General features: G+C 39.0%; 1 protein-coding gene across 3 annotated transcripts in view; it reads left to right on the plus strand.

The window, feature by feature from the left end:
• Positions 1–751: 751 nt before the first annotated feature.
• Positions 752–14965, plus strand: part of SCAPER (S-phase cyclin A associated protein in the ER) — a 522663-nt gene continuing 508449 nt past the window's right edge. For all 3 annotated transcript variants that reach the window (XM_049611895.1, XM_049611896.1, XM_049611897.1), the window contains exons 1-2: positions 752–831; positions 8226–8293. In XM_049611895.1, the coding sequence (XP_049467852.1) occupies positions 8288–8293 (6 nt within the window). In that variant the 5' untranslated portion in view covers positions 752–831; positions 8226–8287. The remainder of the gene's footprint in view (positions 832–8225; positions 8294–14965) is intronic.

Genomic DNA, 14965 nt, shown 5'->3' on the forward strand with positions numbered 1-14965 from the left:
TAAAAAGAAATTTTCTAAGAAGGCAAAAGGGGAAAGGAGCCAGAACATAGCCATTTGATGTGGTTCCTGCCTTCACAGCGTTTATAGTCTATTTGTGAGGCAGACTCCATTAGATTCCATGAGTTCTGCTTATTGTGGGTAACAAGGGAAAGGGAAAGGTAGAGTCTGAACTTCCCAGGTGGATGAAAAGTGATGAGGAATATTCACTTGATAATTACGGTCTGCGCGGAGTTTTTCTATTTCATTCAGAACTATGATTTAAACATCGTTAAATTATTTAATTGGTGTGTTTATTTCGTCTTTGAGGTAGAGAAAACATTTGGTAGATCCTTGTACTTTGAGCCTTTCAAGGCTGGCACGCAGGGGATGAAAAAAGGTTTACCGCGGAGGGTAAGCAATGCTTGGTGTAGTGCTGCGTGCTTTTCCGAAGCGTTTTCACAAGTATAGATTTTTGTAAGGCAGACCTCTAGGTCGTTATCTGTGGGACTGTGACGATAAGACAGGCGGAGGGAAGGGACTGAATCCAAGATTGTAGCTAAAAGCCGCGGTGAGAATGCAGCCTAACGAAGGGAAGAGCTCCACGGAAGCAAGCGCACCGGTACAACGAAAGCCAACCCACGCCAAGTCTCCCCGCCTTCTCGGCCGGTCGGCGCGAACCTGGCTGCGCCTGCGCGCGGGAGGCCGCAACTAGGGCGGGGAGCAGCACGGCCCCGGCTGGGGGTCACGTGGTGCTCCGGCAGCTGCCCCGCCCCCCGTAGCCTCCCCTCCCCGCCCCGCCCCTTTCCCGGCGGGACGCTCGGAGCCGCCCCGAACTGCGCAGGGCTGCCGGGGGTGAGTGTCCGCGAGGGGCGCGCGTAGCGCAGACCCAGGAGGCCCGGGGCTGGGGCCTGGCCGGGCTGAATGCGTTGCTGGGTCCAAGGGACAAAATGGCGGCGGGTACTCCCCTTCACCCTCTCCCCTCACCTGGCAGTGTGGGCGGAGAGGGTCTGCGATCGCTGCTGGGGGAGGGGAGCCACGGCTGCTCGGGAGGGCCCGGGGTTCCTCTGAGAAGGCCTTGGGGGCGAGGGTAGGCAGGCTCCCGGCCTGCGCTGCGGGTTCAACTGGGGTGGGGGTGAAGGTGGGGATGGGTACTGCCTCACCCCTTCACTGAGTACGCGGTGGTGCGCGTGTTGAGGCTTCTGGAATGTCCAAACTGCAAGGGGTTTCCATAGGAGACTCCCACCCAGCCCTTCATTTGACAGGTGATCGCCATCATTTCATTCTCCGCAGGGTTTACCACCCCTTGATGATTCCGGTCTTAGCTCTGCTTGGGAAGCAGGGCGGGAATTGTCTTACAAATTCGTAAACTGAGGCCTGGAGGGGTGAAGACTTGAACCAGTGCCTCACACCTGGGAGTATTAGGACCCAGCCTTCTGCCTGTGTTAGTGCTCCTTCCCCCCCCAGTGAGTGAAGGGATTTTTCGAAAGCAGTCAGAAAACTGGTTCTCTGAGCACCTGCTGCTGTCAAGTGGCTCCCGCTGGGATGGGGATGCCTGCCTGAGACCAGTTTCCTGTTGCTCGTGGACTGTTCCCTCCTTCTATATGTGCCGAGATATTTTCCATGAAAATGGCTGTTCATTATAGTCATCTTACTGAATAGATAGCAATTCCATATAAGTACCATAGTTTGGTATGGTTTACACATTGATTTCACCAACATTAGCTATTTCATTCTCATAATCCAAGGTAGAAGGGTGGGCTAGGCATTATGTTCATTTTATGAATGGGGAAACTAAGGTTCAGAGACGTTATTACTTGCCCCAGGGTCACCAGCTGGTGAATGGTTGATCTGGGATGATGCTTTTATACCTTGGGTTGGTAATCTGACCATTATCCCACTCTGGTTTATTTTGGTGCCCTGGCCCTTGTATTTTTTTCTAGCTATGACTTTTCCTCAAAATGTGTTGGGTGCAGATTGATTTATGCCACATATGGAAGTGATCTGAGTAATATTCACTAAGGAATTAATATTTTAATTAATCAGAGAGTCAATTTTTAATATGATTTGGAAAGTTTCTTTGTGGGAGGAAGTGTGAGAATGAGGGCTTTGAAGGCAGACTGATTTGAGTTTGAATCCCAGCTTCACTACTTGTCCTTTGGCAGATTACTTAATTTTTCTGAGCCGTGGTTTCCTCATCTGTAAAATAGAGATAATGTGATTCACCTCATAAATTTGTTGATAGCAAGTAAATGAGGTATGTGTACAGCATTAAGAACTGCTCCTCGCCCATAGTAAGCCCCCAACAAATGCTTGCCTCTTCATTCTCCGCATTCCCTTGAGCTGCAATTTTTTTGTTCTCTGTAGTTAACCACTTTACCTTAGTCCACCTGGTGGATTGTGCATGGACGCATAATCAATGTTGCTATACAAATGCATTTATAAATAATTTTGGTTACTAAGGTTCAAAGGATATAGTGTTTTAAACATAGATTTTAAAAATATCCTTAGGGCTTCATAGATACTTAATCACTGAAAGGTTGATTTGATGTTAACTTTATTAAAAGCTTCACTTAACTACTTTACAGGAATGTTAAGATGAAGGGGGTTGATATTCTATCTTTTCTTTCACCTTCCTACCTAACCACAACTCAACCTAGTTTTAAAGGAGAAACAAAAGTTATTTGGGAATCCCATGTGAACATTCTTTAAACACTTAGATGGTGGTGGTAAGTGGGAAGTTAAACAGAATTCTCTCTAATGGTGCAACTTGATATCCATTGTGAAATTCACGTTTCTGAAATTGTAGAAGTGAGAACTGCAAATGGCTTGAATAACAAAATAAGTAGTAAAAATCTGTTTCCAGTTTTATGCTGGGATGGTAACCTTTTTCACACACATGTTTGGCTTTGGCAGTAGATATTATGGGAAAAGCAAAAAGATCTGCAGTTCACTGGTGAGGCCACCTTAAATTATTAGAAGGAAATGATTTATAGAAAGACTTTATTCTGGACATAGAGATTTCATGGAGCTTTGCTAAAATAATGGCTACTTTTTAATGATAATTTCTTCAATAGTAAGTTCATTATATGTTTTGAAAACGTGAATTAGAATAGTAGAATTAATTGCTATGTACTAATTTTCTATTTCAGTAATTATGTATGCATGGACAATTTTGTCTCATAAAAGCTAATCCCCTTTCATTGTTTGGAAGCATATCTCAGAGGTATTTCATTTGTAAAGATTTCAGTATGTGTTAGGCCTATTTAATATAGTATTGCAAAAGAGAGGTAGTTTTGGTTTTTTCAAAGAGGCATGCCAGGTTCATGGGAGAAGATAAATTCATCCTGTGTGATTTATTCATGCTAGTATATATGGAAGTGCTCAGAATTGAAAACTTCATTAAACAACTGGAATTATAAATAAAATGTCTATATTCTTCAAAGTACTTATTTTGCCATAATACACTTAATTTTCCACTTTGCAAAGCTGTGAACAATTACTGGTAGTTTTTGAGTATGCCTGTGACAGCATTGTTTACCTGACTCAGGGAAATACTTGGATTGTCTTCAATTTCAGAAAATGCAAGTACATGAGTGGTAGACTTTGTGAACACCGGAGATTGTAAACCCTAGCTTTGCTAGAATTTATTGGCGAACATGAGAACAATTCATAGATGTACTCACCTGGTTTCTGTTAGATGGGTCTATATTTTTTAGAGTTACTAACAGGCTTCTCACCATTTGGGCCTGCCATTTGCTTCTTGCCCTTTCACAACCTGCATACCTAAACTCCGATGAAGAGAGACAGGCCTTTCCTGGCCCTTGAGCCAATCTTCCCATTTCCATTTGTAGGACTCAGGTGTTTCCACAGACTTTCTGGGACTGTAGAGCAGGCTAGGACAAGTGAGACTTCAGTTTATCATTGGCAGCTACTTGTTTGGAAATCTCTGGCCCAGGGTCCGTTTCCTGTTTACTGACTTGTTTGTTTTTTGTGCTCCATTTTCTGCTTGCCCATTGTTTTGCTGTAGCCTAGAGTTTCTCAAATTTATTTGAGGAGCACTGCCAAATATTTGCCAAATCCATTTTTTTATATTAACTGATTTTTTTGTTTATGGTAACATTTTAGGTTTTCTTTTAAAATGTAAGTAAAAGGGGCACCTGGGTGGCTCAGTTTGTTAAGCATCCAACTTTTGATTTCAGCTCAGGTCATGATCCTATGGTTCTGAGATTGAGCCCCACATAGGATTCTGTTTGGGATTCTCTCTCTCCCTCTCTCTCTGCTCGTTCTCTGCTTGTGCATGCTCTCTCTCAAAAATAAATATTAAAAAATAAATTGTAAGTAAAAGTGTTTTATTTAGGGAAAAATGTTATATGAATAATAGTATGGGTGGTAGTTAATGGCAAATACGAAAGTAGTAACTGCTTGAAATTTTGGAAGTTCTGGATTAGGTGTTAGGTTTTTTTTTTTTTTTTTTTTTTAAACAACTTATTGCGATATATTTCACACCCATAAAATCAACCATTAAAGTATACATTTCAGTAGTTTTTTGGTGTATTCACAGAATTGTGCAAACATCACCCCAATTTTAGGACATTTTCAAAACCCCATATGAAACCCCATAACAGCCATTCTCTATTCCTGACTGTCATCTCTTCTCCTTCCCACTTTCTGCATCAGCCGTAGGCAACCACTAATCTACTTTTTTTTCTCTGTGGATTTGTCTGCTCTGGCATTTATATTAATAGAATCATATAATAGGTGGCCTTTTGTGTTTGGTTTCTTCCATTTAGCATAGTATTTTCAATGTTCACCCATGCTGTAGTGTATCAACACTTCCCCCTTTTTTTTAACTCTTTAATGTTTTAGAACAGTTTTAGGAGCACAGCAAATTTTTTTAGGGAAAGTACGGAGATTTCCCATATGTTCCCTGTCTCCACTTAGCTTTGCTTCTCCCATCATCAACATCCCCCGCTAGAGTGGAATGTTTGTTAAAATTGATTTAACTTACATTGACAAGTCCCTATCACACCAAAGTCCATAGTTTACATTAGTATTTACTCTTGGTGTTGTATTTATGGGTTTGAACAAATGTGTAATGACATGTATACACCATTATAATATCTTAAAGAATACTTCCATTGCCCTAAAAATTCTTTGTATTCTGCCTGTTTAATCCCTCTTTCTCCCTAACCCCTGTAACAATTGATCTTTTCCCTTCCATAGTTTTGACTTTTCTAGAAACTTCATGTCTTTTTGTGGCTGAATACTATTTTATTGTGTGGATATACCACATTTTATTTATCCATTCATCAGTTGATGCACATTTGGATGGTTTCACTTGTTGAATATTATGAATAATGCTGCTATAAACATTTGTGTATAAGTTTTTGTGTGGACATATGTCTTTATTTCTCTTGGGTATATACCGAAGAGTGGAATTGCTGGGTCATATAGCAACTCTACCTTTTGAAGAACTACCAGATTATTTACAAAACCAGCTACAGCATATGACATTCCAAAGTTTATGTTGCGTCCACAATTTTTCCACATCGTCTCCAACACTTGTTATTGTTTGTCTTTGGGATTGTAGCCATCCTAGTGGGTGTGGGTGTGAAGTGATATCTTATTGTGGTTGTGATTTATATATCCCTAATGATTAATGATATTCAACATCTTTTCATGTTCCTATTAGCCATTTGTCTATCTGTTTTGGAAAACTGAGGACATAGCCTTTTTTTTTTTTTTTTTTTTTTTTTTTTAAAGTAGGCTTCACACCCAGCGCAGAGCCCAACACAGGGCTTAAACTCATGACCCTGAGATCAAGACCTGAGCTGAGATGAAGAGTCAGACACTTAACTGACTGAGCACCCAGGCACCCCAGAACATAGTCTTTTTAACTTCTTCATTTTTATAGATGAGACTTCTGATACTCAAAGAGATCAAATGACCTCTCATGGTCACAGCCAGTGATTTGGTTGACTCCAGTGTCTCTATATACTCTTTCCACTACATCGTGCTTTCTCCTACTTTTTATTTTTTATTTTTATCTATCTATCTATCTATCTCCTACTTTTTACAAGTGAATACAGATGAAGTGATCTGGAAATTAAGATGTAGAAGACATCTGTCAGCTGGGGATGTCAGAGTAGGCTTTATGAAGATGACTTTAGAGTTGGCCTTGAATATTTAAAAGGCTTTGAATATGTAGGAGGGTGAGAGGAAGGCAACATGGTGAGCAAATATTCTTTAGCATGGGCTTTATCAAATAAGTATTTAATGCTTATTGAATGCCAGGTACTGTTCTAGGTTCTGAGACCATAGCCGTAACGAAACCAACAAACACCATGAAGCTTATGTTCTTGTGGGGGGGGGGGGGAGATGGACAGTATACCAATTAAGTAAATACTATAAGGTGATAAATGCTCTAGAGGAGAAGTGGGATAGGAAGTGCCGGGGGTGGGAGTCAGGATAAATGGGTTGCAATTTAATGTATTTTAATTTATTAAATAATTTAATTTTTTATGTAATCTTTATACCCAACATGGGGCTTGAACTCTCAACCCTGAGATCAAGAGTTGTGTGCTCTACTGACTGAGCCAGCCAGGTGCCCCTAAATGGGTTGCAATTTTAAATAGAATGTTTGGGAAGGCTTCACTGAGGAAGTGATATATGAGTAAAGATGGAGTAAATCTTGAGTCTTTCACATAAGTGGCCAATAATTAAAAAGCCCTGAGGCCTGAGTGTGTCTGGCATGTTGGGGAACATAAAGAGGCCAGTGTGGCTGGAGTGGAATGAACACCAAAGAGGAGAGGGGTCGAGGTATGGTCAGGGAGGTATGAGTGTGGTAGGCTACTATGAAGACTTTGGCTTTTACTCTGAGATGGGGAGTAACTGGAAGAGTTGTGAGCAGAGAGGCACTGCATTAAAAAATAACAGTTTAATTGAGATATAATTTATACACCATACAATTCAGCCATTAAAAAAAATGGCTTTTGTATCCACAGACTTGTGCAACCATCACCATAATGAATTTTAGAACATTTTTGCCATTTCAGAAAGAAACCTCATGCGCATTAGCAGTCACTCCCATTTTCCTCCAACTTCCTAGCCTTAGGCAACCAATAATCTATTTTCTGACTCTGTGGATTTGCCTGTTCGGGAAATTATGTATAAATTATTCGATATGTTATCTTTTGTGACTGGCTGGCTTCTTAGCATAATGTTTTTAAGGTTCCTTCATGTTGTAGCATGTATTAGCACTTTATTCCTTTTTTATGGCCCAGTAATATTCCATTGTATGTATATACCACCTTCTATTTATCCATCATTTGATGGACATTTGGGTTGTTTCCACTTTTGGCCATTATGTATAATGGTGCTATGAATACTTGTGTATAAGTTTTTGTGTGGACTTATGTGTTGTATTTTAAAAGGAGCAAATACACTTGGCAAAGGATAAATTGCCTAGGCTCTGAGCCCAGAAGCAACTAGGTTCCAACTGCTACATTTCTTCATTCATTAGCTTTTCTTATGGGGTTAGGTCATTCTATACAGGAATATCCTTGTTGCTTTGTGTTCTATCTCGGTTTCTGCTTTGGGTTTGAGTAAAGGTTTGGCCACATTATATTGATATCCTGAAAAGTAAGATATGTTCTATGTGGAGACTTATATAATAGTAATTAAAATATTCTGATAAAATCTCAGTTTTTGAAAGTTCCTAAGAATAGGTATATCATGTTTTGTATCCTGGGTTGGCATTCATTAGTGGGTCATAAATCAGTTCAGTGAAAGCAGCATTTGAAAAATGAGAAGGAAATCTCAGAGTACATCTCACACAATAGGTATAAACATCACTTTATGAAACTTTTGTTGCAGTTAAACATTTGTGAACCGAGTAAGGATATACTATATGTGTGTTATGTGTACTATATAGATGGTAGTAAAAAAAAAAGTCTCTGGATTGAGAGATCATAGACTCTTAATGTAATTAATTAACAGTGTTTCTCTTGTATTTAATTAAAAAATTTTTTTGGAGAGCACTGAGGTATTGTTCAGCATGGAATATTTAAAACATGCGATATTACATCCAAACAGTAAAAGAGCAATTTTATTTTTTTGTTTAATGTAATGACAAACTTGTGGTAATGAGACTTCTGTCTTTTTAAGAATAAATGTTTTTTTGACAATCTTATGACTAAGGATATATATATATATATATATATGTATTTTTTTTTTTTTAATTGTAGGAGTCACACCCCAGGGGTTTATGTGGTAAATGAGCTTCTTGGCATACTAACAGAATTAAAGAATGATGGTAAGTGATCAAGCTACCTTAAACACTAACCTGTTTTTTTGTCCTTCCTTCCATATCTTTTTCATTTATTATCTTTGCAGTATACTCTAGAGCATCAGAGAGCTTTATTTCCTTTTACAGCTTCATAGTATTTCTTATTGATTTGTGTTGTTTTTAAATAGCTCTGATGGGCAAAGTGTAGTAAAAGCATTGCTTGTTTGCCAACTGTGATGGTAAGGAATGTGGCCAAAAACCTGAAAGTAAATTAAAAATGCCTGTGATCATCCATAACAGATAATTCCCATAATGAAAGTATATTCACTTTACTTTTTGTAACATTTCCTGTAATTCTAACAAATAAGAATTGAAAACTGATAGCTTGATAGGGAAAAAGAGAAAATAATTGAGAATTAAGCTTTTGTGTTCTGCCTAATTACCAGGAAGTAAAGAGTTCAAAAAATCTAAAAAACACTTTGGTCTGAGCCTATTAATTTTACAGCAACCATCCTCTGCATTTCTATAGTTCCTGAGGGCATATTGTAATATCATACAAAAGTTATTCCTGGTGCTAACTTGAAAGTACCAAGAAAGGAGGAAGTTGATTCAGTAGCCACTGTTTATTTTTTTACCTATTTATTTAAAAAATTTTTTAATCTTTATTTATTTTTGAGAGAGACAAAGCACGAGCAGGGGAGGAACAGAGAGAGGGAGACACAGAATCTGAAGCAGGCTCCAGGCTCTGAGCTGTCAGCACAGAACCTGACGTGGGGCTTAAACTCACGAACCATGAGTTCATGACCTGAGCCAAAGTCGGATGATTAACCGACTGAGCCACCCAGGTGCCCCAGCACCCATTGTTTAAAAGTCAGGGAAGTATGATCAGATTTTCATCCAAAATGGTAAAACTGAAAATAATTTGTGCTTAGCAGGGCTAACTTCAGTTACTTATTTTTGTTGAATACCTCGTTTACAAATGATGTTCATTTATTCATGATGTACTTATTTCAGTCATTTATTCATGATATCTTTATCATGCCAATTATTCATCATTCATGGGAGAAGATAGATGGTAAATACATAAGTATATGATTTAAAATATAATTGTGAGATGTGCTACAAAGGAGTACAGGTTTGTTCGAGCATATAAAAGGGGTCCTGGCTGAGTCCGGGGGTTAAAGTACTTCATTTTGAGAGAGTTACTTTTTAAGTTGGGACTTGAAAGACCAGTAGGTTTTATTTATTTATTTTATTTATTTATTTTTTTAAGACCAGTAGGTTTTAGTTGGGCTAAGAGAAACACCATCATCAAGGTGTCATCAAGGATTTGATTGCTTTTCTTCCCTTCTCTCTACCATCTAGTGTGTTTCCATTATATTAAGTTTCTTTATATGATCCTAATTGCCTAGAGGCAGATTTTCTATTTTTTTGGCAGAGTATCACATGACTGATGATGTGTCCTTCTCAGTGAATAACATCAGAAAGCATATGATGGTCAGTTTGTCCTGCTTTTGGTCATGTTACCTTTGATCACTTGGTTAATACAGGATTGTTTTTTCTGTTTAAAGTTTGTGTTTTCTCTTTTGAAATTAATGAGTAGTTTGTTGAGAGAGACTTTGAGGCTGTGTAAATACCCTGTACCTCATCAAATTGTCACCCGCTAGTTTTAGCACTCAATGATGGTAACACTTATTAAACATCTGTGAGGAAAAGGTTGACATACCCACCTATCCGTGTCTGGATACTTGGATTTTTTATTTTATTTAATGTTGTAGTCTATTACTATCATTATTTATTTTGATGCTCAAATTGTTCCAGATTTAGCCAGTGGAAGCTCCTCCAACCTGGCTTTTGCCATATGTCATTATTCTTTGAGCATTTCTGTACTTTGTAGTGTAACAAACTGATCCAGGTTCATTTGTGTTTTCACTGCCTCATTCTTTTTCCCACCTTATTACACAGGCTAGGGCCTTTTTTTGAAGGGAAGTGGTGATGGTGGGCAAGATCCTTGTCTCTTTCAGCATTATAGCATTAAATATGGTGTTTGTTGTAGTTTGTGAAGAGTTTTATCACATGCTTTTTTTCATCTGTTGAGATGAACATAGGGCTTTACTCCTTTATTTTGCTTATTTGGTATATTACATTAATTGATTTGAAAATGTTATACCAGCCTTGCATATTTGAAATAAACTCAACTTGGTTGTGATATCTTAGCTGGATTTGATGTACAAATCTGTGTGTGTGTGTGTGTGTGTGTGTGTGTGTGTGTATGTGTGTATGTGTGTATGTGTGTGTGGTATTTTCACATCTTCACTCTTGAACTGGGGGCCCATGGAACGGGATCCTTTAAGACATCCAACAAACGAGCCCACTCATGCCTGCATGGCACTGTGAAGAGCAAGAAGCCCTTTGTTGGCTGGCTGGGTGGAGTGGCTCTACCCAGAACCAGGGCTTGCAGAGCGGGTCCCCTTAAAACATCAGGGTTTGAATCTCAGCCCAGCGCCTGGGGAGGGGGGAGACTGTGGAGTGGAACAAACTGGTGTGCTGGCATCTACACCGCACTGTGAGGACGGCTTAAACAGAGTGGTTTGGGACACCTGGTCCAGGGAGAATGACTGGAGTGTTGCTATTTTTCTCCCCATCACAACAAGGTGGGGCTTCAGGGAATGGGCAATGGGCCCACAGTGGAGGCATGACGCACCTACACCAAATCACGTCTCTCCACGCCTGGTAACTGCATATCTACTGGAGCAAGCCTGACACTGACCAGACCAGACAGCCCCTCATCCAGACCAACACAGTCACTGGTTCCACCGCACCATCAGATATCTGTCTAATGGTTTTGCATTTTCTGATTTGAGTTTTGGTCAGTCCTTACTGTTTATATACATGTATAAGTATATAATTTTTTTTTTTCTTCTTCCTTTTTTTCTGCATGTTCCTTCCCTTCCCTATTCTGGTTACTCTGGTTGTTGGTTTGTTTAAAGAGACATTTTTAATCTATTCTTTTTATACCTCTTCTGTATCTCCTTCTTTATTTTCCCCCCTCTGTCTCTCTGGATTAAGCCATATAGTTCCTCTGATTCTTTGCCTGATCAGTTGTTTTTTTTTTTTTTTTTCTTTTCTCTTTCCTCACCCCTGTCATTTCTCTCTTATTCCTATGGGATAAGGCTTCTTCTACCACCAACCTCCCCTCCCCCCCCTTTAAAGATTTTTTCCAGGGTTACTTCAACAAACAAAGCACACCTGGTAGAAGGCCCAAACCACCACTACGAGTAGGGAAATAAAGCAACCAGAGTCACAACAACAGAGAACATGCAACACACTCCAAAAACACCTCCTGAAGGGCCAAGCCCTGGACAGTATATGAGCCTTTTTTGATATAATAGTGCTCGCAGGTGCAGGCCACATAATAAGCTATTAAAACACACAAGGGACAGAAAACTATCCAAAATGATGGTCCAAAAGAATTCTCCTCAAAAGAAATTCCAGGAAGAAATGCCAGCTAGAGAATTGCTGAAAACAGATATAAACAATATCTGAGCAAGAATTTAGAATAATAGTCATAAAATTCATAGCTGGGCTTTAAAAAGCATAGAAGACAGCAGAGAATCTATTGCTTCAGAGATCAAGGAACTAAGAAATAGTCACCATGAATTAAGAAATACTGTAAATGAAGTACAAAATAAACTAGATGCAGTGACATCAAAGATGAAGGAAGCAGATGGGAGAATAAGTGAAATGGAAGATAAAATTATGGAAAATGACATGAAGCCAAGAAAAAGATAAGAAAATACTAGATGAGGAGGGGGGAATTAGAGAACTAAGTGATTCAATGAAATGTAATAGTATCCATATCATAGTTTCAGAAGAAAAGAGAAAGGGGCAGAAGGTTTACTTGAACAAATTATAGCTGAAAACTAATTTGGGGAAGGAGGCAGATATCCAAATCGAGGAGGCACAGAGAACTCCCTTCAGATATAACAAGAATATGTCTTCTCCATGGGATATCATGCTGAAACTGGCAAAATACAAAGATAAAGAGAGAATTATGAAAGCAGCTAGGGACAAATGGGCCTTAACCTACAAGGGTGGACATATAAGGGTAGTAGCACACCTGTCCACTGAAACTTGGCAGGCCGGAAGGGAATGGCAGGAAATATTCAATGTACTGAATAGGAAAAATATGCAGCCAGGAATCCTTTATTCAGCAAAACTGTCATTCAGAATAGAGGGAGACAGAAAGGCTTTCCCAGACAAACAAAAACTGACGGAGTTCATGACCACTAAATCAGCCATGCAAGAGATTGGAAGGGTGACTCTGTGAGTGGAATGCTGCAAAGACTACAGAGGACCAGAGATATCACTACAAGTGTGAAACCTACAGATAACACAATGACACTAAATCCATATCTTTGAATAATCACTCTGAAGGTAAATGGACTAAATGCTCCAATCAAAAGACATAGGATATCAGAATGGACAAAAAAACAAGACCCATCTATATGCTGTCTACAAGAGACTCATTTTAGATCTGAGAACACCTTCAGATTGAAAGTGAGGGGATGGAGAGCCATCTATCATGCTACTGGAAGTCAAAAGAAAGCTGGAGTAGCCGTACTTATATGAGACAAACTAGATTTTAAACTAAAGGCTATAGCAAGAGATGAAGAAGGGCATTATATCATAATTATGGGGATCTATCAAGAAGAGCTAACAATTGTAAATGTTTATGCCCCCAACTTGGAGAACCCAAATATATAAATCAGTTAATCACAAACAAAAGCAACCTTATTGGTAAGAATACAGTAATTGCAGGGGACTTTAATACTCCACTTACAGCAATGGACAGATCATCTAGGCAGAAAATCAATAAAGACACAATGGCCTTGAATGATACACTGGACGAAATGGACTTGACATTATTGACATATATTGACATATATTGACATCTTGACATATACTCAGAACTCTTCATCCAAAAGCAGAAGAATACACATTCTTCTCGAGTGCACATGGAACATTCTCCAAGATAGATCACATACTGGGTCACAAAATAGTCCTCAATAAATATAAAAGAATTGAGATCATACCATGCATATTTTCAGATCACAAAGCTATGAAACTTGAAATCAACCACAAGAAAAAGTTTGGAAAGCCACCAAATGCGTGGAGGTTGAATAATATCCTACTAAGGAATGAATGGGTCAACCAGGTAATTAAAAAAGAAATTAAAAATGTATAGAAGCAAATGAAAATGAAAACAAGACAGTCCAAACCTTTTGGGATGCAGCAAAGGCAGTTCTAAGTGGAAAATACATTGCAATCCAGGCCTATCTCAAGAAATAAGAAAAATCCCAATACAAACTTAACCACACACCCAAAGGAACTAGAAGCAGAAGAGCAAAGAAACCCCAAAGCCAGCAGAAGAAGAGAAATAATAAAGATTAGAGCAGAAATAAATAATATAGAATCCAAAAAAACCCAGTAGAACAGATCAATGAATCAAACAGCTGGTTTTTTAAAAAAATAAAATTGAGAACCCCCTAGCCAGACTTCTCAAAAAGAGAAGAGAGAGAACCCAAATACATAAAAATCATGAATGAAAGAGGAGCGATCACAACCAATCACTCAGATATACAAACAATTTTTAGAGAATACTATGAAAAATTATGCCAACAAACTGGACAACCTGAAATGGACAAATTGCTAGACACCCACACACTACTAAAACTCAAACGGAAAGAAATAGAAAATTTGAACAGACCCATAACCAACGAAGAAATTGAATCATTTATCAAAAGTCTCCCAACAAATAAGAGTCTTGGGCCAGATGGCTTCCCAGGGGAATTCTAACAGACATTTAAAGCAGAGTTAATACCTATCCTTCTCAAGCTGTTCCAAGAAATAGAAATGGAAGGAAAGCTTCTGGATTCATTCTATGAAGCCAGCATTACCTTGATTCCCAAACCAGACAGAGACCCCACAGGCCAATATCCCTGATGAACATGAATGCAAAAATTCTCAACAAGATACTAGCAAATCGAATTCAACAGTGTATTAAAAAGAATTATTCACCATAACCCAAGTGGGATTCATTCCTGGGCTGCAGGGCTGGTTCAACATTTGCAAATCAATGTGATACATCACATTAATAGAAGAAAGGGTAAGAACCATATGATTTTGACAATATGTGCAGAAAAAACATTTGACAAAATACAGCATCCTTCCTTATTAAAAAACCTCAGGAAACTCGGGATAGAAGGAACATACCTTAACATCAAAAAAGCCATATATGAGGGGCACTTGGGTGACTGTTGATTGAGCATCCGACATTGGCTTGGTCATGGTCTTGCATTTTGTGAATTACAGCCCCACGTTGGGCTCTGCTGACAGCTCAGAGCCTGGAGCCTGCTTTGGGTTCTATATTGCTCTTTCTGCCTCTCCCCCACTCATGATCTGTCTCTCTGTCTCAAAAATAAATACACATTAAAAAATTAAAAGCCATATATGAAAAGCCCACAACTAATATCATCCTCAATGAGCAAAAACAGAGCTTTCCCCCTGAGATCAGGAACACAACAGAGATGTCCACTATCACCACTGTTGTTTAACACGGTGTTGGGAGTCCTAGCCTCAGCAATCAGAGAACAAAATGTAATAAAAGGCATCTAAATTGGCAAAGAAGAAGTTCAG

This window comes from Panthera uncia, assembly GCF_023721935.1.
Source record: "Panthera uncia isolate 11264 chromosome B3 unlocalized genomic scaffold, Puncia_PCG_1.0 HiC_scaffold_1, whole genome shotgun sequence".
Lineage (NCBI taxonomy): Eukaryota > Metazoa > Chordata > Mammalia > Carnivora > Felidae > Panthera > Panthera uncia.